Source organism: Bacillus rossius, chromosome 2 (assembly GCF_032445375.1).
Source record: "Bacillus rossius redtenbacheri isolate Brsri chromosome 2, Brsri_v3, whole genome shotgun sequence".
Lineage (NCBI taxonomy): Eukaryota > Metazoa > Arthropoda > Insecta > Phasmatodea > Bacillidae > Bacillus > Bacillus rossius.
In genome coordinates, this window is record NC_086331.1 from 26,995,193 (window position 1) to 27,012,480 (window position 17,288).

Genomic DNA, 17,288 nt, shown 5'->3' on the forward strand with positions numbered 1-17,288 from the left:
ATCATGGAAATGCTGAACTGCTTATAGGCTCACTGAGGAAGTACCTTCAAAACTACCCTAATTCTGTAAGCAAAGTGCTTTCACGAACATTATGTGACACTGAGACAGAGAATGCAATCACTGTGGAACGTCAAATTTAGACATTAATTTTGATGACACTGAGTTAAATGGAAGTATTTCCTATTATAAGTGTGAAACAGAAAATTACAGAGTTGTAAAGCAAGAAATACATATGACATTGAATCAGTAAAATGTGAGATTTACACACAATTACAATATCTTTCCTGGCACAGTTATAATGCTAAAATGCAACGTAGTGAACGTCAAACTTTAAAAGAAACACTCCCAGAAAACAAAATAATTATTTTGGAAGACTTTATAGCAAATTGTTTAATCAAGCATCAGTCTGAAATCATGCAGGCTCACTGGAGCTCACCCAGTGTTACAATTTTAATTGCAGTAGTTTACTACAAATTTGAGGGGCAATTACAACATATTTTCTACGCAATAGTATCAGATTCATTGAACCATTATAAAGACAGTGTGCATACATTCAATGAAACCAATTTCAATGATTTGAAGACAAGGCTCCTCTTTCATTTTGATTTTTTTCACTACTTTTCTGATGTGCAGCAAGCCAATTCAAAAGCAGATATAAAGTATGTGATCTTTTCCATGAAGATGACTTTGGTTTTCCTGCTGACCACAGTTACTTTGAAACGTCATTTGGAAAAAGGCCCCATGATGGTGTTGGCGGAGAAGTAAAGAAAAGTAAAGATCTGAGCTACAAAAAAAATTGTGATAAATGGAGCTCAAGCTTTTACAAATGCTGCTGCCAAATGAGAAAACTCTATTATCATATTGTATGTTCCTGAAAACACCAGATATTGCATACAAGCTACAGCATCGTTGGGAAAGTTTCCTCCCACTGCTTGGACTCCGTAAGTATCACTATGTGGTGCCAGCTGGAAATGGCAACAGTGCTTTGCTGTTAATAAAGTCAGTGTTTTCTGGACGGGAGAGTAATGGTGTATGTTGTGAAATTATTAAGAATCAACATACAATGACTTAAATATAGTGACTACCTGCACCTCTGTCTATTTTTACATGGTAATAAGTAAAATAACTTTCTAAATTATCACACTGCTAGGGGCGGGGGTTTGTCCCCAACCCAGCATGACTAAATTTATGAGCAGAAGATCATGTGCAAAACCACACAACGTAAAAACTATACTTTACCTTTAGCTTTCATTTAGCAACGAGTGTGGCAGAAAAGCCAAAAGCCATAAAACCAAATGAGCATATCAATAAAAAAAATGACTAATTTACAAACAAAATTTAAAAAAAATTTTTTTTGTTAATTTTATCCTTAAATATATATTTTTGTGGTCAGCTAGCGATCAAAGCCTCAAAGAAAGTTTTTGTAAGTAATAATTTTTCTTTGCTGTTACAAAGAAAACAAATTCCTTACAACCTGTTAAAACTACATCATTCTATGCAACAGTGACATTATGCATAGTTTATGTTAACTCATATCTCCCTTGCATTATGTTCACAGGTCCTTGGTGGCTGTGGGAGAAAAATTAAGCTCACATGTAGAACAAACAATAGCTCGATCCCAACCACCAGAACAAGTTATATTTATGAGCACTAATTTGGTCCACATTTTGTTTCAAGCCAGCTGTATGTCATCTTAAGCCCTTCTGTTTTTGACCATATGATGCAAAACCTTTTGCTATGTTCAAGTCTTAAAGTCCTGTAGCTAGAGCCGATGTGATCTAGGAGGTTTAGATTGCTGGCCAACACTACATATGATAAATTATGTACCTTTCACGTGCACCAGATCCATACATACTATTGAGCTGATAGTGTAACATAGGGTCGATACATTGAGGTGGCAGACCCAACGTTCCAGACCTACTGGGTAAAGTTCCAGGAGAAAACCCACCATGTGGTCTGGCATATTCACTGAAATCATATGACATAATAAAAACATAAGTAATAAAATCAGACATAGTAAAAGCATAAGTATTAAGTAAAAAAAGTCTTTTTTACTATAAGTCTAACATATAGTGGAACAGTAGAAAAATTTATTTTTTGTCCTACAATTTCCATGTTTTGAAAAGTACAAATAAATTTCTACAAAATACCTGAGCTGACGTAACGCAGGAGTATCTGAATAGCCTTGACGAGAAGGAAATCTGTCATATGGCGATGTGATGGTTTCTATTGGACCTCGAGACGGTGGCTTTGAACCTTCAGGTTTCTCAGGCGTTGATATCTTACGCTATAAATAAAAGGGGTTGGACATTATTCTTAAAAAGTATTACTACACAATTATAATTTTTATAAAAAATATAATGACTGTACAAAAAATATATAACATGGCCTTTGTCATTCAAACAAGTAAAATTGTTCTGTTGTTTTCATATCAAAATTATCACACACTTTTAAACATAAAAAAATACGGTTTCCAGAATTAATGGCAAATAAAAGGAACAGCTGAAATGGTTGAAAAAAGAATTAGAAGTCACAACCTTGCCTGGCTAAGATGACGAATGTTCCTTGCAACAAAAACACTTGAATTTCTCAGTGACTGTTGCAGGTAGTGGGTGTAAAATCTGTTAATAGTCATGTAAATATTTGAAGATGGTTACTCTTGGGATTTAAACAAATGAGTTTCACTGTATATTTAAATTTATTCTTCTTACGACGACAAACTTACATATTCTTCACAAAAAAGGTCAGCAGAAACTCTTCGCCGATCATTACTCACTGTTCTGTGCCTTCACGAAATAATGTCCCTAGTAACTCTGTCCTTTAGTTACGAAAATACATGGGAAATAAATCCCGGTGGACCCAGGGACAATCCGGGCCTATGTCGCACGTCTGGGGCCCACAAATTCTAAATACAAAGTCCAAAAATGTTCATCAATCGGCAGCACCAGGACCGCAGTCATGAAATTTGCTTCAACTACATAATTGTATTATTTTGTGAGCCACTGCTCGACATGCAACCTACTCGGTACCTCGTCCACACAATGACTAAATGAACAAAGCTACATAGCTGCATCTGCCCGACGGAAGTTGCAGGTGTGTGACCTCTCTTCCAATCACAGCACAGCCCTTACAAAACCATAGGAAGATACAATTTCTAACCCCTCGTTGGAAGGCGTTTTTTAACAGAGATTACACCAAGGAAAAATTCACATGGTCTGATGACAACATTAATTTTTCCATTCAAAAATTACCTTAAAAAATATCCACCAATAAGGGTGCTTGGCAACAGTTGCCCAACACACTCCAAGAGTCTTTTCTCACACTCTGAACTCTGTCTCTCTCTCTCCTTCTTACGCAACTGGACAAACAATTGCATCAGCTTTCAGACAAAAAATCATGGCGAGGAAAAATAAATACACAAGAAAATTACGTTAAACCACACATTTATAAACAAATCAAACACAAGGAATACTTAAATACGTGAATATACAGAAAAAATTGGTTGTCTGTAAAGTCGGTTTATGGACGATAGTTTTAAGTGACGTCATAACAAAACATTGATGAAATGATTGCATACTTTTATGAATAAAATTGAATCATTTTTATTTTAATAATAAAAAAAATTAATACTTGAAATTATACTAGTAATCAGTTTTTTAAAATGCAAGAATAATTAACCTTTACTGCCGAAATTGTTGTTGTAATAAGCAATCAAAACCACAGATTAAAATTTGTCGAGAATATTTTACATTTTAATGTCTTCAAATGCTCAAAATGATTTGCAATTGTGGCCCCGGGCACAAAATTTTATTTATAATTCATTTATAATAATGCCCATCATGATAAACAAAGGAAAATATGTATTAACGAGTGCCTGATTCCCGCGGCAGCTGATAGAGAGCACGATTCGTTCTGTTCGCGTCCGTCACCGTAGATAGCAGCACCGTAGGGGAATATTATTATTTTGTTTTTATAATACGATTTTACAACAAATACACATCCCAAATACACTAAACTTATTTATAATGTGTTATAATATTTTTTAAAACATTGTGCAAAAGATCCCTGGTGTAATTTGAATTATTATGTGTAACTACAAAACACCATTGTTCGTTAAAAACGTATTTGAAAATGTATTTGAAAATTCCACATTACTTTTAAATAACCGTACCGATTGTGCTGAAAATCGGTGGACGATCGTTAAATTATATAATATTAATAATTCAATTGACGAAAACATGATTGAAAAGTCAAATCGATTGTTGTTCCAATCGAGTGGAAGAGAGTTACGGCACATGCATACAATGAGCGTAACGGGACACATCCGTAGTGGGGCAATGTGCGTTACGGGACACTTTTTCGTGTGTGCAGCCGGCGTTCATCAATTTATTAGACGTCACGTCGAAACATAACCACACACATAAACAAGTAAAAATAAGGCCCAGGGGCTTATTCACTACAAACAAAAAAATTGTCAGAACACCTTAAAAAGCATGAAACAATGTAACTTATGATAATAGAATTTGTGGCAAACATACAAATACTTCTTAAAAGGAATAACCAGCTATTATTCCTAGGATATCAGAAAACCTAACCAATGCACGCTGGTACAGCACGCACGTAAAGCCAAGTCAACGAGTCATCCTGAAATGAAGCGTGAACTGGTCATGAAAAAAACAACCATGAAAGTGGGCATTAGAAATATATCCTCGTTAAAAATGATTCCCAAACCTATTTATAAAAAAACGAAGTCACTTTTTGTAACTAGGTTCGATCCGGCCGTGCAAGAACAAGAGATCATTGATTACATATCCAATGAACTGAACTTATCACAAGTTGTAACAAAACTCAAAACTAAATTCAACTCCTACGTATCTTTCCACATTTCCGTGCTGGAAGAGGACTATACTAGAATAAATAATATTGTTTTTTTGCCAAGCGGCTGCTTGTTAAGCCCATTCTACGGCAAACTACATCATGATCAAATTCTAAACAACTCTGCATCTGAAGAACCCATCATCAGGCCTAGTGCATCTACTTCCACATCCACCTCTACTTCTATTCCCGCATCCACATCTACTTCTATCTTGGTGCCTGGAGGAGCATCTTAATCTCCACCCGTGAAGCAGTTTTTTTTTTTTTTAAGAATATTCAGTTGCGTACCAAAATGTGAGAGGTTTACGAACCAAATCTATTGAATTTCAGGAAAACCTAATTAGTTCACATTTTGAAATTATTTGCTTAACAGAAACATGGTTTAATGAAAATAATATAAACTCTTCACTATTTTACAGACCGTTATTTAGTTTTTAGAGACGATAGAAACTAACAACTGACAATGAAGAATAGAGGCAGAGGTGTCTTAGCTGCCATCAATAAGCATAAATTCTTATCAGTGCATCCTTTGTATGATTACGTCTTACCCAGCATCGAAGCTGTCTGGTTAAAAATAAAACTAACGCCTACAAAATCAATAATCCTTGGTACTATCTACTAACCTCCAGATATCACACCTAATGTTTACCGGAATTATTTTGAAGCCTTGGAAGATAAACTGCTAATTTGTTGTGATGATATATTGATTCTTGGTGATTTTAATGTGCCTGGCATTGACTGGTCTAATTCTCATCCTGATAAAATTATACACTCACATGTCAAATCGAAAGCCAGTTACCTACTTAACTTCACATCCAGCCTTGATTTATCACAATTTAATTGTACCCAACCAGCTATAAATCTCTTAGATCTGTGTCTTTCTAATCTTCCACATTGTATGGTATCACATTCTGCTGATAACCTTATCAAAGAAGATATATTCCATCCCGCTTTAAATATTAACATCAAATTAGAAACTTTTCATAATAATATTAATCCCTCTACTGTGTTCAGAAATTACAAAAAAAGGGAATTATCTTGGTCTTTGCAACTCTATTAATGACTGTGACTGGTCACACTTTTATAGTTCTACTGATGTTAATGACCTCGTGGATCAACTAACAACTTGTATTTCTGAAAAAAATTTATACTTATATACCTCTATCTAGTAAAAAAAAATTGAAATATCCTCTTTGGTTTTTCAGTGAATTAATATGTGCTCTTAAATATAAAAAACATTTCCACAAGCTGTACAAAAGAAACAATAATCTACTCTACTATGCGCAGTTCTCTCATTTTAGAAAATCTGTGAAATCTCTAATTAAGCGCGACAAAATCCATTGGACTTAATCGACAAACAAAATTATCAAAAAAAAACCTAAAAGTTTCTGGAGATATGTTAAATTAATGAAAGATGGTTATTACGAACAACTTTCTCTTAAAGTAAATGGTGATATATCAAATGATCCCAACGTGGTAACGAATGTGTTTGCTCAGTATTTCTCTAGTGTATATGTAACCCCAAATACTTCTCCCCCAATAACTACATCGGTCATGTCTTGTGAGACTGTGCCTAAAATTTCTGAAAGTCTAATACTTTGGGCAATTAAGGACTTAAAATCTACTAAACCCACAGGTCCTGATGGCATTCCCAATTTTATTCTTAAAGCCTGCGCCCAACTTTTAGTACCTCTACTTTATCACATTTTTAACACCAGTCTGAAAACGAATATATTTCCCAATAATTGGAAAATAGCAAAAATGATTCCTATCCACATAACAATGGCTCAAAATTAGATGTCTCAAACTAACTGGATTCTCCAAAATTTTTAAAACACTTATAGTTAAATTTTTAAATTTTCAACTTTGTAATATTCTCTCCAATAATCAACATGGTTTCAGGTCTGGTATGTCTACCACTAATCTTCTTACCTTTCTTAATCCTGTTTATAATATAGTTACTAATAGGGGTCAGGCCGATGCCTGTTACTTCGACTTAGCTAAAGCCTTTGATACTGTAAACCATTCCTTACTTCTTATTAAATTATCCCATTTAGGTCTTTGTGAAAACTATAACAACTGGTTCTCAAGTTACCTTTCCAACAGAAGTTTTTTTGTATCGATCAACAATCATAGATCTTCTCAGTGTAATGCGTGTTCTGGTGTTCCCCAGGAAGGTACTCTTTCACCTCTTCTCTTTAATATATGTATTAACGACATTACACAAGTACTTTGCTACTCTACTGGCATTCTTTTTGCTGATGACCTAAAAATCTATAAAATTATTTATTCCTTAGAGGATTGTGAATAAATACAAGAAGATATTATTAAAGTTAATAATTGGTGTCTAAGAAACTTTGTCAAACTCAACAAAGATAAAACCAAGGTCATATCTTTCACCAGGAAATACCATCCAATTAAATAACAAATTAGAAGATTCTATTATCTCTCAAGCACACTACACAAAGGATCTCGGTATCATCCTTGATTCAAAATTATATTTCCATAAACATGTAGATTACATATATTCCTATGCACGAAGAACTCTAGCACTTATAGAATTTATTACTTCTTATGCAACCAACTCAGACTCACTTATCTCTCTTTACATGGCACTTATAAGACCAAAATTAGAATATGGTTCTGTTATCTGGAATGGCATCAACTTAACGGATACTGAAAAAATTGAAAGCATTCAAAATAAAGTTATAGATTGAATTATTACGAGGAACCTCCCATGCCCCACTTGGACACCCTTGGTAGACCGTAGGGCCTATCATGATGCCCTTTTTGTTCATAATTGTTACATTCATAAATTCAGATGTCATTTTCTTGACAATACTGCCTTAAGAATTCCTCAATTCAATTCCCGCTTACGCTCTACTCTGTGTACTCTTCATACTCATAATGATATTATTTATAGACTTCTAACAAACTACAATAATCTATATTTGAATTCCAACAGTGTTTAATTATAAATTCTGATTTAGGTATGTCATATCTATATTATTTTTTCTTCAAATATCCTCTTAACATTTAATAATATGATTTACCTATATGTTTTATATGTTATGTGTTATGGTTTTCTTTAACCTTTGTTAGTGTTTTGTCTGTTTTGTTATTATCACTGCGAGTGTGTGGTTCTCTTGCTCTCGTTTGCTGGCCATCTGTAGATGTTTTCCACCTATGGTACCGACGGAGGTGGGAGTCCATACACTGGTAGTGATAACTGTGTTCCTGTTATTACATTAGTGCCCACCACTAAAGTCTACGACTGTTGGTGGGTATGTGACAAATTCCAAATAAATAAATAAATAAATAAATGATGGGACTCCATATTAAATTATTAATTAAACCATTTACCAAGTGGGAAGGGCATTAGTCTGGGTTGTTATATTACACCTCCAACTTTTCAATTAAATGAACATAATATTTAATTGAAAAGTTTCAACATAAAAGGCAAGCAAAAGCGAGAGAAAAATATTACATTACAACCATTTCAATGCACTAAATATTTTTCTTAAAAACAAATGTGGGTCATACCCTAAAAACTGCCATTCCCTGCCATTTAGGAAACTTTAAACTATCATCTGATTAAAATTTTTAAAAATGACATGGTTTCGACCAACTTTCTCATTTAAATGCTAAAACATTTTGTTGACATACTTTCGACAAACAACAAGTTGACTTAATTCCATCATTATGGCTTGACAAATACTTCATACACAAATACCATTGCACATCTCTTGCTTGCAAAACAAATTACATGAACAACTGGCCTTCCTTAAGCTTCAAACTGGACATCATCCCTGGTCAGTAGCAATGAATAATATACAATAATACTGATGAAAGATGGGAGGGGGGAAGAAGAGAGGACCGTGATACCCTTGCATAAAAATTTTAAAATATGACCAATTTTTGAAGTTAAACTATGTTCCAGTATTACATTTCGCACCTTTAATACAGAATTTTGACATACTTGTTCAATTCAAAATAAATTAAAAATTACCTTAGTTACTTGTGGCATATTCTTTCAAAATTTTCTTTAACTACATAAAAAAAAACATATCTTTGGTTCATACTTTTAGACTGTAAACAGCATTCTAATTTTTACTTGAAACTTAAAAAAAAAAAAAAAAACATTAACCAAACAAAGCATAGCTCTTTTTTTTTTTTTTTTTTTTTTTACAAATTTGCTTAGAAACCTTCATAAAGTAAACTTCCTAGCAAATAAACTACAGCATCTAGCTGCTCATAAAAAATATATTCATTATTTATTATTATTCCAAAACAAAAGAAAACTACATTCATGCAGAAAAAAATACTTATACCTTTTGCAAAATCTTGTAAATCATTATAATTAGTTCAAAATAGTAGTCATAAAAATCTCACATATGTATTTACATATTATGCAATAAAAAGCTTCAAACAAATGTAAAAATACCATAGCAATACAAAATACTAAAAATACTATTGATAATACTTCAGCTAATTAAAAAAAAAGAATTAATCCGTCAGTGCTCTACAGTATAAGTTGCTTGGATGGCTAATAAGGCATTGGTATTTGGTATGCATCCCAATAGCTTATCCAACCCCTCCAAACCATCAACATATGAACAACTTCCCCTCGACAAAATGCAAACCAACTATGAAAGTCTTAAAAAAAAAAAAAAAAAAAAAAGTTTCATTCAAAATTTCCTGCATTACCTTATGGGTGTTACCACTGGGGTGGTAACGGCGTCACCCGGTTACCTATGTTTTGTTAACGGTATTTATTTGTTATGATTAATTAATTTAGATTTATTTATTTCTAGTAGCAGGTAATATTTTTTTATTTTTTTTTCTTCCGAACTTTCCAGTGTTGGTGCGGTATGGACGTACTGACAGTTTGTGAAGTTGGTACCAGTGTGACTGACACCTTCGGGGTTTTTCGGTGGAGTCGAGGATTGCAGAGTGAGGAGCCGACGAGTGAGTGTGCAGCTTGCGCGACTGAGGGAGTGCTGGTCTGGACGCCGAAGTGGGCACTTTGGGACGTGGCGGCGAGGCCTTGCAGATTTGCGGCCGAGCAAGTATCGTCTTCGGGGCTAGTGGGAGTCCCAGGGTATGGCGAGAGGCATCACGCGACGCGAGCAGCGTCGGCGAGTTCTCGGGCCCGGGCGAGCGCCAAGGTAGCGGCATGACAGCACAGCGCAACACAAAGTAAGGCAAACAACTGCATTATTCACCACCATGAGTGTTTCCCCGGCTACAAGACATATTGAGAGTTAAATCGGACCTAGTACTACGATACTCGTGTGCACTCAGTCACGGCGAAGAAACTGTCGTCTTTGGTTAACTTTCATTTAATTTTTATTAACTTCAAGATGATAATAATAATAATAACTTTTTCGAGGGACAGATGAAAGATAATTAATGGTACCATAAGTATAATCAAGTAGTGTGCTGCGGAAAAGTTACGATAGTCAGATGTACTCATTAGTGGACTGTTAGTTTTTTTAATATACATATATTTTTTTAAATGTATTATAATATTATTACTAGTTGCATGTATAGGAGTATGAGGATGGTGATATGCTTGTTCATTGATAGAGCTCGTAACGGAAAAGGTGCTCAAGGTATTTACGCAAATTAGGTATGCGAGTGATATATATTTTTTTAAGTAAATGTTATATTTATTAAACACGAGTTTTTTTGGTTAGATGATAAGCCCCATAGTCTCCCATGCCACCTTATTAATTGTTGATGGTAACTGGATCCTACACCCACGCAACAGGAAAGGGCGACGTTGACTTTTTGGCTTTCCTGTAACAGTGGAGTGTGGAAGTTTTTTTGTAGACCCCCGGTGCTTGAGCTGTAGGCCCGGGGCTACATGGGCTCAAACACCTTAAAACATAACTCTTGCTTCTAAAAGTAAAAGCATGCATATATTTATGAAGACATGCAAATCTAAGAAAAATAATTAAGTTACTTTATTAATAAAAATTTATTTGTACTTCACTCTAAACAATATACCTCTGAATTATCTGTCAAACAGCCTAACCCCTGAACTGCCTAAACGTAGAGGACGCCCAAGTAAACCCTCTTTTAAAAATTTCGGTTAAATGCGCAAACCACAACTCCCACTTAAAAATGTACTATTATAAATTTAAAAAATAATAAAAATAAAAAAACTGTACCAAAAATAACATATGTAATTTTTTACCCACAACCTTTTGGTAAACAACTAGAATCAATTTAACACTAAAACTTCCAGTTCCATCCATTGTTGACCTCCTCTGGCAAACAGACTACCCTTGATAAACACATGTAAAAACTTGTAAACAAATGCAAAAAATAAAATTACTTTCTTTCTAAACAATTATCACAAAACATATCCAAAACACTATTTACTCTCATTTAGCAAATCTCACAAAATTGTTTACATTTATTTAAGTACTCAGTCTTTTTGTCCTGTTTACTGACATAATTTGTGCAAAATCAAAATTTTCTTTTTGCACTTTCCCAGGCACCTGTATGCCTGCAACCTTTCCAACCTGGCCCTAAGCCTCTTGTCAGAATTATCAATAACAATTCATACCTCCCTTAAGAAATTATGTCTTTCATCAACACCACCTATTGTCGACAACCTTTGGTACAGATAGCCATGCCGAATGCTTTGTTTACTACTACAAACAGTACCTTCCCACATATTGTTTCTACCTGTGTTCCTCGTTTTGCCATTAATAAATCATCCTGATTAACAACAATTTTTATGTCAAAAGTTTCCTTAGCCTGAAAATCTTTGACTAACCATTGCAATAGCTTCCTGAAAAAATTCTGTTGAACCGATTACCTCTTTTACTGCTCTTACCTCAATTTCAATTTGGTTTACATCTGCAAAGAATACCTCTCTGTTTACACTAAAACCATTACACTTAGCTGGTCTTTCCAACAACCCTGTCTTATTTTCTCAATTTTGATTCATTCCTTGTGCACTGTGTGAAGTTTTCTGCCCTACTCCTTGTTACTGTTTCCTAGCTACCAATGTATGCACCACATAATCCAACTGACTTGGTCTCAACCCCTCCATACTACCTGTATTCCTGTTGTTTACTTCTCTCAATACACTCCCTATAAGTATTTCACATTTCTCTTTTTTTTTTCTTTTGCCTCTGGAAGATGTATCTCAACTTTAAATTCCTTGAACTTGTTCCCAATGTTTACATTATCAGAAATAACTTTTTCTACATTAACTTCCAAAATGCCTTTTAACTTTTTGCATTTTCCTTTCATTTACCTCAAGACCCTAATGTTTTCATTCACCTTGACATGAATTACCTCATCTCACTGTGATTCTTGGAAACTTTTGTTGGAACTTTTTCTTGGAAACTTTTGTCAGACCCTGCATAATTGCCACTATTCTTTCAAACATTTTATTTTATATATCTAACCCCCCACAACCTCAGTTTGAACAGGCTCTGCAGGATGTTCCATGTTGCCAGTCATTGTCTGGAGACACGAAAAATCCTGTCCTATTAAAGTCAATATTTAAGTTTGGTTGCTCTTATAAATTTTCCAAGCCTTCTGGAAAAAAAACCCAAAAACTGCCTCTTCACTACTACTTGGAATACTCATGATTCTGGTTGTTTTACAATGTAACTATCCTCAAAAATAATATATTCTTGACATTATGCAAAACAAAGATAGTTCTAACTTAAGATTTTTCTACAAATTTTGTCTTTGTGTGACTTGCTGCGTGTCAGCGTTTGCCCCACCAAGTCCCTCACGTGAAGATCTGGCCTTTCTCAATCGTTGACAACGTTCCCGTCCCGCTATATCAGCATTGTACTCGTACTTGGTACTGGATAACAGTGGATCTCACTGCCGTCGTTCACTCGTTCAACTCGATCCCATGATGCGAAGACAATGAACTCTTGTCACTAGCTAGGTGATCAACAGCATAGCCAATGATCCTGCGACACCTTCACAGCAGTTCAATTTTCCGAAAATGTTTTTTCACTTTACAATTTTGAAAAAAATGTTTCTCTTCACTGTTTTTGTGGATATTCGGTTCGAGTCATGTCAAAGTAAGTGCCAGCCACACTTGGGCCATTACCTGTCACAAGTCACAATCGTCCCTGGCTAAGACGACGACGACTGTTTCTTGCACAAACAAAGACACTTGAAGAATTTCTCAATGACTGTTGCAGGAAGTGGGGTGTAAAATATGTTAATAGTTATGTAATTATTCGAAGACTGTTACTCTTGGCATTTAAATGAATGAGTTTCACTGAATATTTAAATTTATTCTTCTTATGACAACAAATTACATTTCTTTACAAAATAGGTCGGCAGAAAACACTAAATTTCACTGATCGTTACTCACATCACTGTTCTGTGCCTTCACGAAAGAATGTCACTAGCGACTCTGTCGTTTAGGTACGAAAATGCACGGGAAATAAATCTTGGTGGACCAGCGGACCACCCAGGCCTACGCCGCACGTCTGGGGCCTACAAATTCTAAAATCTATGAAATAATTAAGGTTGATATTTAAATGCAGCATGGCCCTGACACCCAGACGTGAAATTGTCCGCCCTTACAATCTCATAATACATTTGTGAGTGGCCGTCCCCGCTCATCCTTACGGGACAGCACTTGAACAACGACTGACAAAACTCAGCACATCACACAGCTTACAGAAAAAATTCACTTAGGTGGGGCCTTCTCCGAAATGCTGCCTTGCTATTGGCTACAACACTTATTCTTACAATTAATATTTAGCACTCTCCCGCTCAGCGGACCTTCCCCCAGTTGTCACATGACTTTTTCTCTCACACCTCTGTCTCTTTTTTTTATACAAAATTTGGGGATTTCCCAGTCTTGGTGAACGTCTGTCCCTCTCTTACACAGGATTCAATAAATTATTGTTTATCATTTCAGCGCTCTTTGGTCGCTACACGTCTTTCTTTCATTTTTTTCCCCCACAGCACTGTCTTACGTTCTAGACACGTCACAACCACACCATGAATCATACACATAAAAATATTATTATTAAAACAATACATAAATGAAACAAAACATTGAAATTCACTATTACATACATAATAACCTAGCTAACCAAATGAAAAATCAGTAAAAATATAATTAACCTGATTTTCTCAATAAAATAATTAAATATCACCATTAATTATCAGAATATTACTAATGATAGAATCAATAGAAAACTAGGTCACGGTGACCTTGACCTTACATAACAGCTGATACATTTTGAATTACAAAATATAATATAAATACCTGAAGATTTTTTTTGTAAAAGCTGGGGGAGGACAGGGTCATGCAACGTTACATGCTACTCACAGTGCCATAATGTCAATTCTGTATGCACAATAATATATATAACTAGGAATAGGTCAGTCGATTCTTTGACTTAGATTCAATCAATTCTCACTAGGATCACATCGTTAATCCTTTTCTCAAACTTTGGGGTGTTAAATTTTACAAGTTCTTTGCCACAGTGCATCAACTATATGTATTGATTTTTCACACATAGTATACACACAAAATAATTAAGAGCAATATGAAAATTAACAGGGTATATGTTTGCTAGAACTTATACATTTCGCTCATGTATAAAAATTTTGAACAGCATTTTAGACACATTAACCAAAATCTGTTAAGTCAGTACACAACCACAATAAGCTATATTTTTCCGTACTATACTAACCAAAGTTTTCTGTTCTTACTAGGATAAATACTGATTGTAAATTTACTTCAATGTAATGGTTATTAATTTAAAAAATACAAAAATAATGTACCTTTTCACAGTAAAGTACGTAATTTTTTCCATTTACAATGTTGACGAGCAACCATAGTGCCATGTTGATATCAATGTATCAAAGCAGGTATGCCAACTGTATTTTATTAAACTTAATAGTTATTTTTGTTGATTTTTCTTATAGAAAAACTATTAGCTTATATGTTTGATAATATAACATTAATATTTTCAGCCTTAAATATATTTTGTAACCTAGTTGAATTTACATGTTGAATTGTCATTAAAAGGAATGCCTCAGTTTTAATTCCAGGGCAAAACATGTTGTCATTCATGTGTAAACCACCTTTGTGCTTTGATTCCAACAATAATAAATAGTAGATTAGGTACAAGCAAAAATATAGTTTTAACAAAAAATTATTAATAAATAAACTCTATATAAAAACATAAGTAAGTGGTCGTAAAACTTATACAGTAGTATCTCAAAATTCCTTACTCAAGAAACAAAAAACTTTTTTGGACCATGATAAGTGTAACACATACCGCTTGTGCATGAGATGCTGCTTTTTCTCTTTCCTCACGTTCCTTCTCTGCTTGCTTGCGAAGCCTTTCTTCACGCTTACGAGCCAATTTTGAGTCCGGAACAGGTTTGAATGTGAGGTCTGTACGAGTGCACGAATTATATTCCCCACGGTTCCAGTGGCGCAAAAATCTGCACAAAAAATTAACAGAAAATATTGTGAAAAACAATATTTTACTTCAGAACCCGTATTCTAAAATAGCTACAAATTCATGTAATATTCTGTGTTTGACCCACATGTTAATTTACATTCAGGTGTGCCACTTAGGTGGGTGTAGAAAAATTACAAAAATTATTACCTCCATTCAAGAAACATCAAAGAAAGACACACACCAGCACATGAAAAACAAGAAACTAAAAGCTAATTATAAATTTGGGCAGTGGCTAATATAAGACGCAAGTTCAGAAATGCCTTTTGAAACTCTAAATCATGCATGTGATCATGTTATAGGCTCTAAATAGTTTTCAGATTTAAGGTTTGAATTAAGGGAGTTGTTCATGTATACAAGAGACGTGTCGAGACTTGAAAACTCGAGCCGAGTGGAGCTTCAGCTCAACTATAAAGTAGAGTTCTTTGCAGTCCGGGATGAGACTCGAGAGTAGTTTTCTTAAAATTTGATACATATTTGAAATGTACAAGGAGCATAAAAACATGTACCACTATTTTGCACGCACTTTAGTGGAACCTTGTATTTACAATTATTCCACACTACAGTTTTTATGAAATATTATTTTACATACTTAAAACTGCCTGAAAAACATATTGTTTCAAAACATTGGAAAGTGATGCCATATTGGAATGAAAATACTGTTGGTCCTCACAGATTTATAACACAGCAAACCAACTTCTGAAAGAAAATATTTTAATGCCTCGAATGACAATTTTTTTCTACCACATCATCAATAGACAGTATCGATGTCCTGCACAAGCCTATGAACATGAACATGAAACATCTAGCACCTCCATATCTGTGACTATCTGGTCATAATCAGGATAGCTTGCCTTGTTTATAAAATAAAGCATTGTGAATTCAAAAATATTCTAATGCCCCTTTATATAAAAATATATATGAGGCGATGTATGAAAATGCCTTTAAGTTTTAATTTTTGACGTAGGGAAAATATTTGTTAACTAGTAAATAGCGGAATAAAAATGAAAAATAACACCAAATTAGTCAAATTACCCATATGATTATTTAACTTTTTGTTTTGGTAATTTTATAGTTTATGCACAATTTTACTTAACATGCCCACTGAATGGTGTTAATGTCCAATATGTTGTTTAATTAGTTAAAAACATTACGAATATTAAAATATAAGGTCAGAAAACAAAACAAAAAAAATATTTAATACCATATGTTATCTAACTTTGCATTTGCATGGAAAAAAATTCCTTAAGTGTTATTTTTAATGCTAGTATATTTCCTTTATTATCTCATAAAACTAACCTAAAAATATTTAATCTAACCAACTATTCAAACCATTTCACAGAATTGTAACACCCCTCGTGCCTCAAAATAAAATTATTTTATTTTAAAAAAAAAGTCCTTGGCAACAGCTGGGCAAATACAAAGAAAATTAAAGTTAATTACCAGAGGGAGCACGAGGTGGTGCACAAGACAAAATTTACACTCCCTGCACACTAGTAACTTGGGGAGTTCGTGGATCGATAAAATGAAGAAGGTATTTGATAAATAAATATACTACATTGGTAGCTTGGTCTATAGGTTTTCCTGGTTTATTATTAAGATATTTTGTTTTCGCATTATTTCAACATGAAAATAAAGATCTTAGTAAGTAACAAAATTTAAGGGGGCGCCCCGGGATTATTTAAAACCATACATATTACACCTTAACAAATAAATGATTACATAAACAAAAATTTAAAAAATTGCACCAAAATTTGATTCTCCCAACGATTACATATACATGAGTTTCCTTGATTTTACATGTCCCTGAAGATTACTTTCTTAAAGCCCTGCTCGCTGGTATCTTGTTAGTGAATTTAGTTGATTCGATGCAAGTGGAATATATATATATATATATATATAGCTTATATCACCCGGGTCTTCCCAGGGTGA

At 34.1% G+C, this 17,288-nt stretch overlaps 1 protein-coding gene across 5 annotated transcripts in view; it reads right to left on the bottom strand.

Annotated features, from left to right (window-relative positions):
* LOC134529189 (arginine-glutamic acid dipeptide repeats protein-like) overlaps nt 1-17,288 on the bottom strand; it is a 197,176-nt gene that overhangs the window by 66,533 nt on the left and 113,355 nt on the right. For all 5 annotated transcript variants that reach the window (XM_063363029.1, XM_063363027.1, XM_063363028.1 and 2 more), the window contains 3 exons: nt 15,171-15,339; nt 2,151-2,287; nt 1,828-1,968 (listed from right to left, as the gene is read on the bottom strand). In XM_063363029.1, coding sequence (XP_063219099.1) covers nt 1,828-1,968; nt 2,151-2,287; nt 15,171-15,339 — 447 coding nt within the window. The remainder of the gene's footprint in view (nt 1-1,827; nt 1,969-2,150; nt 2,288-15,170; nt 15,340-17,288) is intronic.